The sequence below is a fragment of the Amblyraja radiata genome, chromosome 1, assembly GCF_010909765.2.
Source record: "Amblyraja radiata isolate CabotCenter1 chromosome 1, sAmbRad1.1.pri, whole genome shotgun sequence".
Lineage (NCBI taxonomy): Eukaryota > Metazoa > Chordata > Chondrichthyes > Rajiformes > Rajidae > Amblyraja > Amblyraja radiata.
The window spans coordinates 57,801,363-57,822,046 of NC_045956.1; the positions used below are offsets into that span (position 1 = coordinate 57,801,363).

The following is a 20,684-nucleotide window of genomic DNA, read 5'->3' on the forward strand; positions in this document are numbered from 1 at the left end:
TTAATTGTCAGGTGTACTGGCAAACACAACAATGAAATTCCTACTTGCTGCAACATAGGATTGAAAACACTATACACATAGATAATATGAAATAAAATTAAAATTGAATAAATTAATAACAGCAATACTCATGCAAAACATAAACCTGAAGTTCTTAGTATAACCATAATTTATAGTTCAGTTTGTGTCGTATATTGTTGAAGAAACTGATAGTTATTGAAGAAGCTATTCTTCAATCAACAGCTATTCTTCAATCACGTTCTCAGACTCCTATATATTATTTTGGGAGCATTTTTTTTACCTGATATGGAAAATAATATATTCTGCACTCTGAATCTCCACTTGGCTCTATCTATTGTACTTGAGTTGGACTTGATTGTTAGGTTTATGTCATAGGACACATTATGTCTAGTTTTTTTTAGTTTTAGAGATACAGAGGCCCTCTATAACAGGCCCTCCGGCAAACCGAGTCGGCACCAACCAGTGATCCCCGTACACTAGCTCTATCCTACACAGTAGGGAAAATTTACAATCTTTACTGAAGCCAATTAACCTATAAATCTGAAATGCTGGAGTAACTTAGCAGGGCAGGCAACATCTCTGGACAGAAGGAACGGGTGACTTTTCGTGTCGTGACCCTTCATCGGCCTCAGTTACTCCAGCTTTTTCTGTCTGTCTTCGGTGTAAACCAGCATCTGCAGTTCTTTCCTACACTTTCAATAATATCATACGATTCTATTAATGTGCACAAGACAATTTAAATTCATGCTTGACTTCAGAGTTTGTAAAACTTTCATAGATTTGCTACACCCAGTGAAGATTCAATATCTTAAGTTGCCACATTACAGGACTGGTAGTGATACCAGCAAAACAAAAAGCTGCTGAAAATTGAATAGCTTTAAATTTATATTAAAACTGTCAGCAGGAATGATGATGACTCTTTGTTTTCTCTTGTCAGGCAGCTGCAAGTATGCACAATGCCTCAACAGAGAACCCTGTAAGATTATCTTGTGCAAGAAACAATATTCCTTTTGACAATTAATATCACAGCAGGGATGGCGTGGCTCACGAGAGTTAGGCTGAGTGATGAGACAAGACTGTTTTGATTTCATTTCTCTCGGTTCTTACTCAGTCCATTATAATAAAACCGATAGGAACAGACAGCAGTTTTGATATAGTACTGGGCTCAAAACTGTCATCTAGATACTGGGATAGTTAGCACCTTTTATTCAATGTTGCAAACACTATCAAAGCTCTGTGTAGAAAGGAACGTCAGACGTTGGTTTATACCGACGATAGATACAAAGTGCAGAAGTAACTCAAAGGGTCAGGCAGCATCTCTGGAGAAAAAAAAATCTTGTTTCCATGCTGAACTACTTTATGACTCGATGTCTCCTTAATATTGTGTTATTTCTTACTGGAAGTTCACTGGCAGAGAGAACAAGTAGTTTTGTTGTCACTGGTGGCTTTCCCCACACAGTAGGGTGGCATTGACATATGCACTCTGCTTTGCAAGAACCAAGAGTCAAATCCGTCGAGTTCGTAACAATATTTAAAAGATATTCATCCAATTGACCTATAAACAGATAGACATGGATAGGACAGGTTTAGAGGAATATGGGGCAAATGCAGGGAAATAGGACTAGCTTGGATGGGCCATCATGGCCGGCATGGATGAGTTTGGCCGAAGTGCCTGTTTCCATGCTATGTGATTTGAAAGATGGACACACAGTGCTGGAGTAACTCAGCAGGTCAGGTCGCATCTCTGAAGAAAACGGATGGGTGATGTTTCCGGTCGGGACCCTTCTTCAGTTCCGGCGGCATCTGTATCTTCAGTTCCTTTTTACACATTTTGTCACTCCAGAGATGTTGCCTGACCTGCTGAGTTACTCCAGCATTTTATATTTATTTTGGGTATATACCAGCATCTGCAGTCCCGTTTTACACTGTATGATTCTTTGCTCTATGACTTTATGACTACCTCAAATTCTTGCTTCTATGGGAATGACAGGGAGTGAATCATAACTACCTTTGCCTGGCCTCTGGGCATCAAACATTCTGCAACAGTCTGCTATACATTTGCCCTATCAGCACCATCCAACAAAGACCTACTAACTGACAGAACAGAAGATAGACTCGTTCAACATCTCTGCCACTGCAAACTCTGCATCAGAATTTCAAGATTATATACAATTTCTTAGTTTAGGGATGCACTGTGGAAACAGGATCTTTGGTCCACCGAGTCCACACTGACCAAAGATCACTATTTAGAGTCGTGGTATTTCACAGAGAGTCACTTATTTTACTTACTGAGCATTCATTTAATCATATTAACAAACGCAAGACAACATTTTTGCTGGTGTCGTACAGTCAAAGAGTCATACAGCGTGAAAACAGGCCGTACGACCCAACTTAACTCGGCGACCAAATGGTCCCATCTACACTAGTCCCACCTGCCTACATTTTGCACATATCACTCAAAACCTGTCCTATCCGTGTACCTGTTTAATGTTGTGATAGTGCCTGCCTCAACTACCTCTTCTGACAGCTCTTTCCATATACCCACCACTCTTTGTGTAAAAAGAAGTTGCCCCTCCGTTTCCTATTATATCTTTCCCCCTCGCCTTAAACATATGTCCTCTGCTTCTCATTTCCAATACTCTAGGTAAAAGACGGTGCATTTACCTTGTCTATTCCTCTCATGATCTTGTGCACCTCTATAAGATCACCCCTCATCCTCCTGCGCTCCAAGGAATAAAGTCCTAACCTGACCATGCTCTCCCTGTTGCTCAGGCCCTCGAGTCCTGGCAACATCCTCGTAAATCCTTTCTGCACTCTTTCCAGCTTCTAATAATAATAATAATAATAATATCTTTTATTGTCATTGCACGTCAGTGCAACGAGATTTAGTGTGCAGCTCCACTGATGTACAAGAAAGGTAAATAAATACAATACATAAATAAGCAAGCTGAATTGATTGACGTGACCATCTGAGGGAGACTGTCCAAAGGGGGTGGGTGGGGGGGCACTCATTAGGGCCGGTTCAGGGGTGCTATAGCTCTTGGGATAAAACTGTTCCTGAGTCTGGAAGTTCGGGCGTAGAAGGCCTTGTAACGTCTGCTGGAGGGAAGTAGTTGAAACAGACCGTGGCAGGGGTGTGATGAGTCCTTATGGATGCTGAGGGCCTTCCTGAGGCACCGCGTGTGGTAGATGCCCTCCAAGGCTGGTAGCTCTGTCCCGATGATCCGCTGCGCTCTGTTGACGACGCGCTGAAGAGCTCTCCTCTCCGCCTCCGTGCAGCTGAGATACCACACAGAGATGCCATACGTTAGTATGCTCTCTGTGGTGCAGCGGAAGAACGTTGTCAGCAGCTGTTGGGGCAGACCAGTCTTTTTTAATGTCCTCAGGAAGAACAGGCGTTGCTGTGCCTTCTTGACCAGCGCAGCAGTGTTTGTGGACCATGTGAGGTCTTCTGAAATGTGAGTGCCCAGAAACTTAAAGCTGGACACTCTCTCCACACTTTCCCCGTAAATGGAGATTGGGGCGTATTCTCCAGAATGGGACCTCTGGGGTGAGGATGCATTTTTAGGAGAAAATTGACATTGAATTCTGCAGTGGAGACATTGCACTTTGTGCTAACCGACTTATTTGCAGACGAAATAAACAAACTGGCCATAGTTTTGACCTTGTGCGGTAACATAAGATGTGTGAATCAAATTTAAGTAAACTTGACCTTGGTGTGACAGTGTGAATTGATACACCCATTCCTTCTCTCCAGAGATGCTGTCTGTCCCGCTGTGTTACTCCAGCATTTTGTATCTAGCTTCGATTTAAACCAGCATCTGTTGTTCTTTCCTGCACGAAATATCACAGCTATACATGTCCAGGGAGTCTCCATATTCCCCTCTTGTAGTCACTGTGTGTTGCAGAGATTACTTCTGAACTTTACTTTGCATTTAGTTTCTTCTTCAGTTTGGCAATACATGCATGTTTCTCGTGGACATGAGGAACTGCAGATGATGGCTTGCAAAAACTACACAAAGTACTGGAGTAACTCAGTGGGAGGGAGAGGGGCTGGGGTTTGGAGGGAAGGAAAGAGCTGGAGGTTGGATTTGAAGAGAATGGGCTGAGGGATTGGGTCTGCATGGACAGGGTGGCCTGAAGGGCCTGTTTCCATGCTGTATCTTTTAATCAATTCTTGGCCCATTACCTTCTTTGAGAGAAACAAAAATACCTCAGATCTGTCTTAAATGGGTGACCCCTAAATTTTATATCGTGGCCCCCCCCCAGTTATCGAATCTCCCAGAGAGGAAATGTCTCCTCCATGTCCATTCTGTCATAGAGCTCACAGATTCATAGAGGTTTCACTCAAACTGCATCTCACTCTTCTCGACTCCAATGGATACAAGGTGCTATTTAGTCTTTCATAGGATGACCTGCTTATTCAGAGGTCAGTCTATCCTAGTATGATACAGAGTAAAACTCAAACATGACCACTTCAAATACGTACAGGTAGGTAGGTATATTGGTTTGGTAAATGTAAAAATTGTCCCTAGTGTGTGTAGGATAGTGTTAATATGCGGGGATCGCTGGTCGTCGCGGACCCGGTGGGCCAAAGGGCCTTTGTCCGCTCTGTATCTCTAAACTAAACTAAACTAAACTAAAACGAAACAAAACAAGTTGCTGGACTAACTCAGGAGGTCAGGCTGCATCTGTGGAGAACATGAATAGACAATGTTTTGGCTTGGAATCTTGGAAAAGAGGTGGGGGCAGGACAAAGCCCGGCAAGTGATGGAAAGTTACAGGTGAGGGGGGTTTGGCTGGCAGATGGGTGGTACAGCATGGACAGAGGCCCTTTGGCCTACTGAGTGCATGGTAGTCATTAAGCACCCATTTACACTAATCCTACACTAAAACTGTATATATAAGGTTTCGGCCCGAAACGCCGCCTATTTCCTTCGCTCCATAGATGCTGCTGCACCCGCTGAGTTTCCCCAGCAATTTTGTGTACCTTCGATATTCCAGTATCTGCAGTTCCTTTTTGAACACATATATAACTAAATGTCTGGTACTTCCAATGTATTTAAATCAAAAAGATTTAACTTGTCCTGACAAGTGATGATTTCTTCCAAATGGAATAAATTACTTACAATAATCTGCCACACGACTGTTTTTTAAACACGTTTTACAAATTTCCAGCTACGAAACAAACAATCTGGGTCAATTGATATCTGCCTGATCGTTTTTAAGTGAAAATAGAACAGCACGCCATCTATTGCTGTGCTTAAAAAGAAAGTCTTATCTCATTCATAAATGTTGTTTTATTCAAATATAGCACTCCATCTGCTAATGGATGTGCAAAAGGTTGTCAGCTGTTCAGCTGTGAACCAATTGGAATTACAACACAGGTGTAATTAAACTCAATGAAGTTGTGCCACACTTTGGCCTGAAGCTTCCACTAAACAGGCAACAGTGGCGCAGCGGGTAGATCTGCTGCCTCACCGTGCCAGAGACCCTGCCCGGTTCCATCCTGACCGGGTACTCTCTGTGCAGAGTTTGTACGTTCTCCCCGTGACCTCGTGGGTATCCTCCAGGTGCTCTGGTTTTCCCCCACATCCCGAAGATGTGCGGGTTAATTGGCTGCTGTAATTTGCTAATAGAGATGGGAAAGTGGGATAACACAGAAGTAGTGTGAATGGCTAGAAAGTTATAAACTGCTGGAGTGTCTCAGCAGGTCAGGCAGCATCTCTGGAGAACATGGATAGGTGACCGATCAGGTGGAAGAAAGGTCCCAAACTAACATTTTAATTTTAGTTTTAGTTTTGGTTTGGCTCACTGAGTCCACACCAACCAATGAAATCCCATACACTAGTTCTATACTACACCGTAGGGACAATATTTACCAAAGCCAATTAACCAACAAACCTGCATGTCTTTGGAACATGGGAGGAAACTGGAGCACCCGGTGAAGACCCATGCGGTTACAGGGAGAACATGGAAATCCCATACAGACAGCACCCTTATGGGGCTTTCTCACGGGGCGACTTGATGCAAGATATAACCAGAGTGAAGTGGTCGTGGTCTAGCACGATATCACACGATATAACGGGGGGTAGATAAAGAGTTCCCACGGGTACTCGGCATTTCTGCTATTTATGCGAGTGACTTGTCCGTCTCCCGAGCTTTCCCATTAAATCTTGAATGAACATTGTGAACTGTGAAGTGTTGTTAAATCATCACGTGGCACAAATGATGTCACTTTTTTTTTCACACACTATAAATATCCTCCCTTGGTTAAATTGGCTCATTTGGAGACATGCCTGTACTAAGTAGTTTAGAGTACAGGATGGTGGTGTTTTTCATTGACGCGCTGTGTGCAGCAGCCCTCTATGTGAATCGAGGACGCTTGCGTGAAGGCAGAAGGGTGAGATTAATTAAAAAGAGAATTAAGAGGAAGTCTCACTGGGTGAAGCCCATCTTTCAACGGAGACCTCTATTTGGACAATATGATAAACTGCTTAATGTGCTGTGCGAAGAGGATAAAAGTGCATTCACAAACTTCACAAACGGCTACTGTGGAGGCAATCTGAAATCCACCTTGCTCACCCTCTCCCTGCTCCAAGGAGCCCACAGGCAGTGTTATCTGTGGCATCTCCTGTTGCCACTCCACCTGTCTCTCTTGCTACGTCTCCTCCTCATTCTCCAATCCTCCAATTCTGGCAAAAACCTTTCTGACATGCTTTACCCCCTTTCTTTGAGCTTTTCTGGGAGCCATCTCTGCAAGTGTTCCAGTGAAAAAGATTCTCCAACAATGACAATGAGATGGGACGTCCTCGATGGACACATGTTCCATTGGCGATATTGAGACCACCTTTTTTACTCACCTTCTGTCCCCTCTGTCCAGCTTCCGGGTTCACCGTTCGCAGGAGTTCCCACAGTAAACGCAAGAGTTATTACGGATATCGCACTAGCCACTACGTCCATATAATGTTTCAATGTTCAACCACTAGTGTACAAGTCACTCTTGGAGAAATTCAAGCTTGCTTGAATTTTCTCCCGAGTCAACAAGTTACACGAGTACCTGCCGTTAGCGCCACAGTGGTCCACGGTGGTCCACGAATGCCGTACGGTTATCGTACGAGGTTCCCACGATGTTCAACTCTGGTTACCTCTTGCGTCAAGTCGCCCCGTGAGAAAGCCCTATTAGTCAGAATCAAACCCAGGTTTCTGGGGCTGTGAGAAGGTAGACCCAAAATGCTGGAGTAACTCTGCCGGACAGGCAGCATTTCTGGAGAGAAGGAATGAGTGATGGTTCGGGTCAAGACCCTTCTTCAGACTACTTTATGTCTACTTTGGCACTGTAAGGCAGCAACTCTACCACCGCACCACTGTGCCTTGGTGATTGCAGCTGAGCCAGCTGTCAAATAGGCAGACGAACCACAGATATCTCTTAAATTTACAAACATTGAAGAACTATGAACAATTAAAGCTACCACAAAATTTAGCTTTGAAATATTTTAAAGCACATGAAAACAATTAATTCACATTTGCTCTATGAAAAAGAAGCAGAAATTGCTTCTCTCCTCTTCTATCATTCCTCTCCAGTGAAATGAATGTTGCTAAATATGAAAGGCCTAATAAGACACAGAGTGCTGGTGTAGCACAACGAGTCTGGCAACATCTCAGGAGAACATGATAGGTGACATTTCATGTGTAAGAAAAAACTGCAGATGCTGGCTTACCAGGCAGCATCTCTGGAGAAAAAAGGATACATGACGTTTTGGTTTGGGATCCTTCTTCAGACTGAGATTCAGAGGAGATGGAAATTAGAGGTATGAAAAGGGGAAAGAATGGGTGATGGTTGGGACCCTTCTTCAGACAGCTTCAGTCCTGAACCTCCACTGATTGCTAACACTGCGCTCTGTAATGCAAATCCTTGTGGGGAGTGTGGCAGTGGAGTAGGAACTTCCACACTCCACAGACATATGAGTTTGTAGGCTAATTGGCTTCGATAGAAGTGTAATTTGACCTTGGGGTGTGTAGGATAGTGTTAGTGTGCGGGGAACGCTGGTCGGCGAGGACTCGGTGGGTCGAAGAGCCTGTTTCCATGCTGTATCCCAAATCTAAACTAGACAGTAGGCTTGTGGGAGAGTTGGGAAGGGAATGGGGAAGGAGGGAGAAAGAAAGGACTATCTGAAATTAGAGATGTCAATGTTGATACTGCTGGGGTGTAAACTACCCAGGCGAAATATGAGGTGCTGTTCCTCCAATTTGCGCTGGGCCTCACTTTGGCAAGTTTCTTCTTCCTGAAGATGGATCTCGACTTGAAACTTCACCTATTCCCTTTCTCCAGAGAGCTGTCTAACCCGCTGCGTTACCCCAGCTTTTTGTGTCTATCTGCAGTTCCTTAAACTAAACACTAAATCTCTCCACCTCTTCTCTTCCTGTAAGGGCCTGTCCCACTTGGCCGTCATTTGCGTCTCATTTCCGCTTCATATGTAAAATAGGTCGACGCGTTGTTACGTGCGATGTCGCGTGCAAATCACGCGTCATCATGCCGTCTGGTGCGCGTGACGTCATTAGAATACCCTGCGGCGCGGGGCGACGCATGGTTACGCACGGTGACGCAACCATGCGTCACCACGCGATACACGTGAGACGTCGGGACGCAGCATGTGACGTCAATGTGTCAGCGTGCGTACGTGATACCTCACGCAGGTGCCGAGCGTGGATTTTGTGTAGCACGAAATCCTGGAGCGCCGCGCGATACCGTGCGCAACTCCACACTCCTCCACTCCTTTCCATGCGCCCGTCCCGCGCTACCCACACGCTACCCGTGAGTCACAACGCATCAACCTATTTTACATATGACGAGTAAATGAGGCGCAAATGACGGCCAAGTGGGACAGGCCCTTTAGTGTACTCCTTTTAGCTAACTAGTTTTGCCAGACTTTGAGCATGTAGTTTAGGTCATTTGTTTTACCGTCTCCTTATGTAGGTCAGTTTCCAATGTTGCTTTGATAAGTGCTCCTTTGTACATGTTTGGAGACACAAGGAACTGCAGATGCTGGAATCTTGTGCAGAACACAAAGTGCTGCAGTAATTCAGCCTGTCAGGCAGCATCTCTAGAGGACAGGATGGGTGACATTTTGGGTCGTCAGATCCAAGGGACCCAAACCAAAACTTTGCCTATCCATGTCTTCCAGAGATGCTGCCTGATCCAGAGATTTCATGGAATGGTACAGCACAGGAACAGGCCCTTCAGCCCACATTGATTGTGCAGACCAATGATGCCAAGTCAAACTGATCTCATCTGCCTGTACATGATCTATATCACTTTATTCCTTGAACTTTTATGTAGCTATCTGAAAGCTTTTTAAATGCCACTATCATATCTGTCTCAGTCTCCAGCCATGGCAATGCGTTCCAGGCCCCCACCACTCAAGTCAAGTCAAGTTTATTCGTCACATAGACATACGAGATGTGCAGTGAAATGAAAAGTGGCATTGCTCGCGGACTTTGTGTAAAAAGACAAACAAACAAACAACCCAACAAATCACATATTCATGGGCCAAAGGAAAAAGGGAAAAAAAACAGCATTTAAAAAAAAAAGCGGTCGCATGCATATCACGCGTCATCATGCCGTCTGGTGTAAAATAACTGTGTAAAATTACTTTATCAGCACGTCTCCATTAAACTTTCCCCCCTCTTACATTATAGCTATGCCCTCTAGTGTTGGACATTTCCACCCTGGGAAAAATATTCTGGCTGTAAACCCTATCTATGCCAATGAGTTATTCCAGCACGTTGTTTCATTTATTGTCACTTGTACGGAGGTACAGTGAAAAGGTTTTTGTTGCTAACCAGTCAGTGGAAAGACAATACTTGATTACAGTTGAGCCAACCAAAGTTGGCAGATATCATAAACGGAATAACATTTAGTGTAAGATAATATCTAGAAAAGTCAAATTAAAGATAGTCTTTGGGGTCTCCAATGAGGTAGATGGCAGCTCAAGATTGTTCTCTGGTTGCTGATAGAATTGTTCAGTTGAACTGTCCCTGAATCTGAAATCACTTTGTGTTCTACCTTTGTGTAAATGTTGTTATGGAAACATGCATCATTCTAGTTGCTTTGCTGGAAGAGCTGCATGGTTGCCAATAACAAGCAATGTGCAATTTCTTCCACAGGATAGTCATCGAAGTTTGCAAAAGACACTCACCTCGCAAGCTGACAAGTCCACGCAAACGGAGATCCTCAGTCACGAGGTAAGTGACTGTTCTTCCTTATTCCTTTACTGGTGTTTATTTCATGCCTGGCCTATTTACTTGTGCTGCCTGCTGCTTCATGCATATGTTTAATGGGCTGTTCAGAAATTACATCCGTCTTTCTGTACGTCTGTGGTTCCAACCTTGTGTCTCAGAATAAGATAATTACAGATCATTGTCTATTACAGCTAAGCACTTTACTCGTTTAATTACTTGTTTGAACCAGCATCCCCCATAAATTCTCTGGTGTGAATTAAAGTGCATTGTACTGTAACAAATAAATAACCTGCTACATTAAAATATCATAGCAGAAAATGATAAACCTCAACAAATGGAAATGAGAATGTTTCAACTATTATAAAATCACAATGGTAGTTTTGTACAATGAGAAAAAAAGAAATCCACCTTCATGATCCAACCATGCAAGTTGGATTGTAAGAAGAAGAATAGGCATTGCCTTTTTTGCCTTCTTTTGGGAGACGCAGAATGTTGTTTTTCAGTCACATGTTTCCAGGATCCCTGCCTCCGCTCATCCTGATTTTTCCGAAGTTGTTTCCATGTGTCACGTGGTGCGTAAAGGGAAATGGATTCGGAAAAATGCGTCTTGATACCCAGGATGTAATTTGAGGGCAAGTCAGTTGTTCGAACTGTTCTTTCATTTGCACTAATGCTTATGTTTCCTTATGAGACTTAGCAGAGTCTCATCCTTTCTTACAATATAGTGTCAGACCATTTGGCTCATCAAATCTTTGCCGTCGTTTAGAGTAATCCCATTACTCCTATTCCCCCATTTATTCCCTCGTGTCCTCTTCTTTCCCACATGCCCCTCAATTCCTGTCTGATAATCCCTGCATGGATTACCCGGAGGTGCTCTTGTTCGCTCCCACATCCCAGGGATTTATCGGCAGGTTAATCAGCTACCAAGTTATCCCTGAGTGTAGATTAATGGCAATAGATTCAAATGGGAATTGAAGGGTGCTTGAAGGAAAATACATTGTAAGGTTGCCAGGACTAGTGGGTCCTGTTATCGGGAGAGGTTGAGTAGACTGGGTCTCTATTCCTTGGAGTGCAGGAGGATGAGGGGTGATCTTATAGAGGTGTATAAAATCCTGAGAGGAATAGATTGGGTAGATGCACAGAATCTCTTGCCCAGAGTAAGGGAATCGAGGTCCAGAGGACATAAGTTCAAGGTGAAGGGGAAAAGATTTAATAGAATCTGAGGGGGAACTTTTTCACACAAAGTGTGATGTGTGTTTGGAACAAGCTGCCAGAGGAGGTAGTTGAGGCTGGGACTATCCAAACATTAAAGAAACAGTTAGACAGGTATGTGGATAGGACAAATTTGGAGGGATTTGGACCAAGCGCAGGCTGGTGGGACTAGTCTAGCTAGGACATGTTGGCCGGTGTGGGCAAGTTGGGCCGAAGGGCCTTTTTCCACACTGTTATCACTCTATGACTATATGACCTGTGTAACAGGGAAATAGAGAGAGGCAATGGGACTGATGGGATTGTCTGTCTGGGGGATAACATAGACCTGATGGGCCAAATGATCTCAATTTCAATCAAATAATAATGGAAGCACCATGACAAACCAATCTGCTGGAAACAAAATAAATTCATTGGGTTTGTCTCATAGCTGATTAAAATAGAATCTGAAACATTGACAATCTGTGATGATGTATCTCACGGGAAGTGACGTTGGTAAGGATGAAATATCTATTATTAATTTGCCAAAGAAAATTCTTGAGGTAAACCCAGGCAGCTGTGCTTTATTTCTTGAGACTCCAAGTCAGCGGAGCAATGTTATTGCATCTGAAACAGAAATAACTCAGTTTACTGAGCAAGGTCCTATTAAGTCAAGTTAATCCTGTCTTGCAACACCCACTGAGAAGGTTGTGATGTAAATCAAAGATTACCGTACAGTTAATTACAAGTGCAAGAGGAGATATATCAGACTCCTTGCAATAAAAGGAGCAACCTCAGGCATAAAATGAGTAAGGAGACCGGCATACTTCAGGCAGCACGGTGGCACCACGGAAGAGTTGATGCCTTACAGCGCCAGAGACCTGTGTTAGATCCTGACTGTGGGTGCTCACTGCAAAGAGTTTGTATATTCTTCCCCTGACCTGCGTGGGTTTTCTCCGCGAGCTCTGATTTCCTCCTACACTCCAAAGATGTACAGGTTTGCAGGCTAATTGGCTTGGCATAATTGTAAATTGTCCCTAGTGTGTGTGGGATAGTGTTAGTGTAGGGTGATCGCTGGATGGTGCGGACTCGGGGGGCCAAAATAAACTAACGTAGACATTAGTAATGTATAGTTGTGGGTAAATTTTAACCTGGAAATTAAATGGGGCTTGACCCGACAGGTATCTGATTATATTTATAAATCAATGGATGGGTGTCCCAAGCAGAAGGCAATTGTTTGAAGTCTGAAGAAGGGTCTCAACCCGAATCATCACCCATTCTTTCTCTCCAGAGATGCTGCCTGTCCCGCTGAGTTACTCCACCTTTTTGTGTCTCTCTTTGGTTTAAACCAGCATCTGCAGTTCCTTCTTATGCAATTGTTTAAAGGCAGTTTCACGGCTGAAAATGATCCATTGAACAGCAAAACCTGTGTGTTATTGAGAATATGTGATTTAAAATTGGTTAACTGCAGGAGGTAATTATTGTACGAAACTCGGCTGTTAAATTGCATGCTGCAGCAAATAACGACTCCAGCGAGCAATAATGTTCTATTCTCTGAAGAAGTGCCCCGACCCAAAACATCACCTATACTGTGGCGGCTCCCAAGGGTCGGGCCATCCTAACTGTCAAACCCCTCGGCACGAGAATGGTTCAGTCCAGAGGCGGCCCTTAACCAGAGGGTTTAAAGGCAAGGGTTTGGGTGCCATCTTTCTCTCGTGGACTTCCCTACAACCGGGAGGAACACAAATAAAGGTGCCTCTCGAAATACTTGACTCCTCTCTTTCGTTTCGGGACCTACGCACCACAATACCTTTTTTCCAGGGATGCGACCTGACCCACTGAGGAACTCCAGCAATTTGTGTCTAACTTTGGTATATACCAGCATCTGCAGTTCCTTTCAACACAAAGTTCTATTTAAAGGGGGCAGCACTAAGTGTGCAGGCAAATAAGAGTACTATTGTTTGAAGTCGCCTAAAAACTGTTGAATGGTGTATTGAAGGTTGATTGTAGAACTCTTTAGAGGGTCTTTAGAAGTAATCTTTCGAGATACAGTGCAGAAACAGACCCTTCAGTTCACTGAATCTGCATCGACCAGCGATCAACACATACACTAACACCAATATGTAGAAGAACTGACTAGAGGACCGGCTAGGTATTGTGTAATGAGGAAGGATTAGTTAGCGATCTTGTTGTGCAAAGCCCCTGGGCAACAGTGACCATAAAATGGTGGAATTCTGCATTAGGATGGAGAGTACACGGTTAATTCAGAGATTATGGTCCTGAACTTAAAGAAAGGAGACTTGGAAGGCTTGAGACGGGAATTAGCTAGGATAGACAAATGATACTTAAAGGGTTGACGGTGAAGATGCAATGGCAAAGAATTAAAGACCGCATGGATGAACACAAAAATTGTTCATCACTGTCTGGTGAAAAAATTAAAAGGAGAAGGCGGCTCTACCGTGGCTGACGAGGGGAATCAAGGATAGTGTTACATCCAAGTGTTAAATTGGCCAGAAGAAGCAGCAAACCGGAGAACTGGGAGAAATTTAGAACTTAACACAGGATTAAGAGGGGGGAGAAAGAGCATGACAGAAAGCTTGTGGGGAATATAAAAACTGCCTCTAAAAGCTTCTTTAGATGTAAAAAAAAATGAAAAGATTAGTGAAGACAAATGTAGGTCCCTTACAGTCAGAGACAGGTGAATTTATAATGGGAAACAAAGAAATGGCAGAACAGTTTAATAAGTACTTTGGTTTAGTCTTCACTAAGGAAGACTCAAACAATCTCCCAGAAATACTAGGGGACCGAGGATTTAGTGGGAGGGAGGAACTGAAGGGAATCCACATTAGTCAGGAAATGGTGTTAGGTAAACTGTTTGGACTGAAGGCAGATAAATCCCTAGGGCCTGATGGTCTGCATCCCAGAATACTCAAGGAGGTGGCCCTAGAAATTGTGGATGCATTGGTGATCATTTGCCAATGTTCTCTCAACACTGGATCAGTTCCTGTGGATTGGAAGGATCAGTTCCTGTGACTGGAAGGACTTGAGGATGTAACAAGTAGAATGGATAAGGGAGAGGCAGTGGATGATGTACTGGAGTAACTCAGCGGTCAGGCAGCATCTCAGGAGGACTTGGATAGGTAATGCCTCAGATTGGGATCCTTCTTCGGACATTAACTTTCCCGAACATTGTAGCCCTCTGAAATATTAATGGTTTTCTAATTCTCTTGCTCATTTCCACATTTATTCATTCATTCATTCCACCATTTGAGGACAAGGCTTCAGCTACCCAAATCCCCAAACTCTGAAATTCCCATCCTAAATCTCTCTCCATTACTTACACTCTTTCCTTCTTTTAAGATACTCATGCAGCCTTCCCACAAAGCTTCTGTTCATCTGTTCAAATATCCCTTCGCATAGCTCAGTGAAAATGAGTTTGTAATTGCTGTGTGAAAAACTTTGGGACATTAATAAGGAGGGGACATTAATAAAGAGTGCACATTAATGTTCCAATTAGTCCAGCAAGCTGGTCATCAGGATTGGTGGAACAGTGGCTCAGCTGTAGAGAACAGCTGCCTCACAGCGCCAGAGACCCGGGTTCGATCCTGACATTGGGTGCTGTCGGTGCGGAGTTTGCACATTCTTCCTGTGACTGCGTGAGTTTTCAATGTGTGCTCTGGTGACCTCACACACTGCAAAGATGTGATGGTTTGTAGGTTAATTGGCTCCAGTGAATTGTCTCCAGTGTGTAGGATGTGAGTGTAGGATAGCAAAGAACTAATGTGAACGGGTTATTGATAGGCGGTGTGGAGGGCTTGTTTCCACGCTGTACCTCGAAACTAAACTAAACTAAAATTAATCAAGGATGGCCAAAACAGATCAGCCTTGCCAAAGCCCAATCTTACACCCCAATGCTTCTCATGTCATACTGGATCCCATCATCTTTGCCCTCAGTTCTTTCTACTAGCCTGTGCCCTCACATGGTAGTTAGCTCTTCAAAGCTCTTTGCCCTTTACCCCTCCAACTGATCTTGTGATACCAAGGTACTGTGCTGTTGTATTAACAACACCAGAAGTAGTTTTGTTTAGAGATGCAAGATGGAAACAGGCCCTTCAGCCCACCGAATGCATGCCAGCGATCGATCACCCATTCACAATAGTTCTATGTTATCCTACTTTCGCATCCACTCCACACACACAAGGCCAATTAACCTACAACCCCGCAGTCTTTGGGATGTGTGAAGAAACCCACACGGTCACAGGAGGAACATGTAAACGCTACCCATCCGTGGTCAGGATCGATCAAGCGCAGGTCTCTGGCGTGTGAGGTAGCAATGTGCCGCCCATCAGTAATATAGCCAGTATTATTCTCAACGCATGAACGCAGCCTGCGATTCGCACGCGCAAGTCACTGCTTTTAATCAGAGATCAGTGAATTGCAAAGCAGGTGATCACCTGTGCAGTGACTAACTCATTCACCCTCCATGTATTTGGCATGTGAGCTTTGTTGATGGTAATAAAATGAAAATGAAATGTGGCAGTGAGAGGTTCGTTGATCGCCATCGCCCGTAGTCTGTATGCAGAGAACACTCGCAGTCTCAAAATCCCACGTGTTTTGTGGATCTGCAGTTGTTTGGAATGGCTTATGGTTTTAATGTGGTGTGGAAATTGGCAGAGAGGTTTATTGGTCACAATCGTACAATCATGTGGTAACAAGCTTGGCTGTTTGCCGGCCATACATTGGATTATCAGACATATTTCTCTGTTCGTACTCCACAATAAAGTCATGATTTAGATTCCGTTGTGTCCATCAATAAATATGTTCATGGACTCAATAAAAAACACATGTTGTAATTATATAACAGCTCTTTAAAGCTTTGTAATTCATTCTAGATGCTGCAGATTGAATATTGATAAATACAAAATCTCTTGGTTTTCATTTCTTTACTTTTGGCAAAATACCATTGAGTTGTTGAATCTACCACTGTAAATAAAGATAGACACAAAATGCCGAAGTAACTCAGCAGGACAGGTAGCATCTCTGGAGAGAAGGAATTGGGTGATGTTTCGGGTAGAGACCCTCCTTCTCTAATGAGTTTAGCTTGCGGTTGCTTTGGTAGTTTTAACATTACAAAGAACTGTGAAATGTTTAAAAATCATTTTCAAATAAAGCTTTCTTTGAATCTTTTGTTTAATAAAAATAATAATAACAATAATAATATATTTTATTGTCATTGCACATAAGCGCAACGAGATTTGGTATGCAGCTTCCAACCGATGTCATAACATAAATATCTAATAAAATTTGAATTTAGATATCCCGAGAACATGGATTGTAAAAAGAACAGTAAAACAGTTCAACAGACTAAAGTGCAGATGCGTCTGTGCGACGTGACCATCCGAGGGAGACAGTCCAGGGGGGATGGGGGGCATCCATTCTTTATGGATGCTGACAGCTTTCCTGAGGCACCGTGTATGGTAGATGCCCTCCAAGGCTGTTAGCTGTGTCCCAATAATCCGCTGCGCTCTGTGGACGACGCGCTGAAGAGCTCTCCTCTCTGCCTCCGTGCAGCTGAGATACCACACAGAGATGCCATACGTTAATATGCTCTCTGTGGTGCAGTGGTAGAAGGTTGTCAGTAATAGGAGAGACGACAGAAGCTAGGACTTTTAAACTTTGACTTTCATTCTAAACGAGTAATAATGTGTTTAGCTTGTTATTGCTTTGTTAGTTTTAACATTACGAAGCACTGTGAAACGTTTAAAAAACATTTGGACAGGTATCTGGATAGGGTAGATTTAGCGGGATATGAGCCAAACGCAGGCAGGTGAGACTAGTGTAAATGGGACACGTTGGTCAGTGTGGAAAAGTTAGGTTAAAGGGCCTGTTCCACGTTGTGTGACTATGACTCTATAACAGTTTGTGGGAAGACACTTATGTGAGCAGGAACCTTTGGGCTGGATAGCCTCTGAAACGTGTGCCATTTCTTTGAGGTAATGCTGTTGGTAATTAAAGCTGGTTTCAATTGAACTCCAGGCAAAGGAACTCGAAACAAAATGACTGTCAGTTATCAACCAATACTGAACCAAAATGTTGGGGAATTTGTGTTGAACAGAACTGATCCTGATCCCACATTAACATGATAATAATTTCTAATCCTTAACATCTCAAATCAAAAGTACAGTAAAATAGTCACGACTGGAGTTGTGTGAGTTTTCTTTCAGCTGCGGCTTTGAATTGAAACTGCGGCACGATTCTGTGGCATATAATTAGAAGAGGAAATCTCTCTGTCTGTTGAAGTCTATCTTTGGGTGTTCAAGATTAGTTCTACAATTGTGCTTTTAAATAGACTCTAATTGTCATATCATGCAGTGGATTAGTTGCTACCCCGTTCCATCAGGCTGATTTGTGAACCTAAAGACCTTGTGTTATTTCACTCCCTTGGTGAAATAGATTGGGAAATTGGATGCAAGTGAGGAGGTAACACTTGTCCCTCCGGAGTGCCCGGAGAAAACCCACGCGGTCACGGGGAGAACTTACAAACTCCGCAAACTTAGACAGCACCGGTAGTCAGGATCGAACCCTGGTCTCTTGCGCTGTAGGGCAGCAACTCTACTGCAGCACCATTGTGCCATCCTTACTCCATTGATCTGCTTTGATGCTTCCCCTGTGAATCACCTTGGGTATTTTGATGCATTTTAGATGCTACAAACATTGTATTTTCTTTCCTTTTGTAGGCGATAGTAACGTAAGAATCAAATCAAGCAATAAATTGATTATCTTTGTGAGGAAACTCCAAGTTTTTCTGGATACTTGAATTAAGTTGGGAAGTGTAGTAATTATTTTATCATCTTATGAAAGGTAGACTTATTAGCGATTACGTTGCTGCCTGCTCGGAATAAGGACTAAAACCACAGAAGAAAAGGCAGAAGATAAATAATTCCTTTCCAGCTGTTAGCAGGGTGTCAGGGGTTATGGGGAGAAGGCTAGAGAATGGGGTTGAGAGGGAAAGATAGATTAGCCATGATTGAATGGTGGAGTAGACTTGATGAGCCAAATTTCCTAATTTTTCTCCAAACACTTCTGAGTGTATGGACAACAAAAAAGCTTTTCACTGTGGGTGGCAAGGTTTCAAAGGTCTTTATTGTCACGTGTACCAATTACGGTACAGTGTTACGCGAATTGCCTTATCACTGTCGGGGCGATCGAAACTCCCGCGTCAGGGCAGTCACAGCTCCTTGGGGTTCCCGGTGGATCTCTGACCAGAGATCGCGAGCTCCATGATGTTGTCAGCAAACACCTGCGGTGGAGCTCCGAGGTCGATCCCTGGCAAAGGGATCGCGAGCTCCGCAATGGTAAGTCCGCAGGCACCCGCAGCGGGGCTCTCGAAAGTCAACCTCCAACAATAGACAATAGTTGCAGGAGAAGTCCATTCGGCCCTTTGATTCAGCACCACCATTCAATGTGATCATGGCTGATCATCCACAATCAGTACCCTGTTCCTGCCTTCACGCCATATCCCCTGACTCCACTATCTTTAAGATCTATCTAACTCTCTTGAAAGCATCCAGAGAATTGGCCTCCACTGCCTTCTGAGGCAGAGAATTCCACAGATTCCCAACTCTCTGGGTGAAAACGTTTTTCCTCATCTCCGTTTTAAATGGCCTACCCTTAATTCTTGAACTGTGGCCCCAGTTCTGGATTCCCCCAACATTGGGAACATGATTCCTGCCTCTAGCGTGTCCAATCCCTTAATAATCTTATATGTTTCAATAAGATCTCCTCTCATCCTTCTAAACTCCAGAGTATACAAGCCCAGCCACTGCATTCTATCAGCATATGACAGTCCCGCTATCCGGGAATTAACCTTGTGAACCTACGCTGCACTCCCTCAATAGCAAGAATGTTCTTCCTCAAATTTGGAGGCCAAAACTGCACACAATACTCCAGGTGTGGTCTCACTAGGGCCCTATACAAATGCAGAAGGACCTCTTTGCTCCTCTACTAATTTCCTCTTGTTATGAAGGCCAACATGCCATGAGCTTTCTTCACTACCTGCTGTACCTGCATGCTTACTTTCAGTGACTGATGAACATGGACCCCCAGATCTCGTTGTATTCCCCTTTTCCAACTTGACACCATTCAGATAATAATCTGCCATCCCTTTTCTGCCACCAAAGTGGATAACCTCACATTTATCCACATTAAACTGCATCTGCCATGCATCTGCCCACTCACCCGACCTGTCCAAGTCACCGTGCATCCTTATAGCATCCTCCTCACAGTTCACACTGCCACCCAGCTTTGTGTCATCTGCAAATTTGCCAATGTTACTTTTAATCCCTTCATCTAAATCATTAATGTATATTGTAAATAGCTGTGGTCCCAGAACTGTGCCTTGCGGTACCCCACTAGTCACTGCCTGCCATTCTGAAAGGGACACATTAATCCCTACTCTTTGATTCCAACCAATTTTCTAGGAAAGAGGTACAATAAGAAGAAGGAAATGTTGAAGTGCCCTTTGTCCGTTCCTTCATACTTGAGACATTATTCCTTGAGAGAATCTCCAATGAATCCTATAAATAACCTACATGCTGTCTTTGGAAGTAATGCCCAGATATTGAAAAATGAGTACTTAATAACAATGTAGGTGTCATGGAATTATCAGCTGCAGAGGTTTTGTTTGCAAGGAGGCTTCTGTTTGTGCACACACAGCAGTGGAGGTTTTGCTTCAGTGTAAGGTCATGCCTTGATAGATAGATTTCAGTTCTGCGGAGAGAGTTGGGCTTGTTCCCCTTACAAGAAGTTTGAGGGAAGACACAAAGTGCTGGAGTAACTCTGCCGGTCAAGCAACTTCCACGGAAAAAATATACTGCACACTGGGTTGGTGAGGGGTGGGTGGGTGGAGAAAGAAAGCTGGAAGAGAGGAGGGGCATGACAAAGCGTGACAGGTAATGGGTGAACACAGGCGAGGGGGTGGAGAGGGGTGTGGGGGGGGGGGTGATAGGCAGATGGTTGGACAAAGGCCAGTGTTTAAAAAAAAATCAGGCGTGAGATCAAAGGATTGGAGAGTGGGAGTTGTAAAGTCAGAGGAAGGAATGAAGGTGGAGGGGCGTATTAGGTAAGGGTCCAGGAAAAGAGGGGGGAAGGAAAGAAAGGGTAATGTGGGGGAGAAAGGAGAGTAATGGATTGTTAGAGGTTGCCTCAAATTGGAGAATTCAATGTTCATACTG

General features: G+C 43.7%; 1 protein-coding gene across 2 annotated transcripts in view; it reads left to right on the top strand.

Annotated features, from left to right (window-relative positions):
* ccser1 (coiled-coil serine rich protein 1) overlaps positions 1-20,684 on the top strand; it is a 1,210,497-nt gene that overhangs the window by 831,442 nt on the left and 358,371 nt on the right. For both annotated transcript variants that reach the window (XM_033022379.1, XM_033022389.1), the window contains exon 9: positions 10,189-10,266. In XM_033022379.1, coding sequence (XP_032878270.1) covers positions 10,189-10,266 — 78 coding nt within the window. The remainder of the gene's footprint in view (positions 1-10,188; positions 10,267-20,684) is intronic.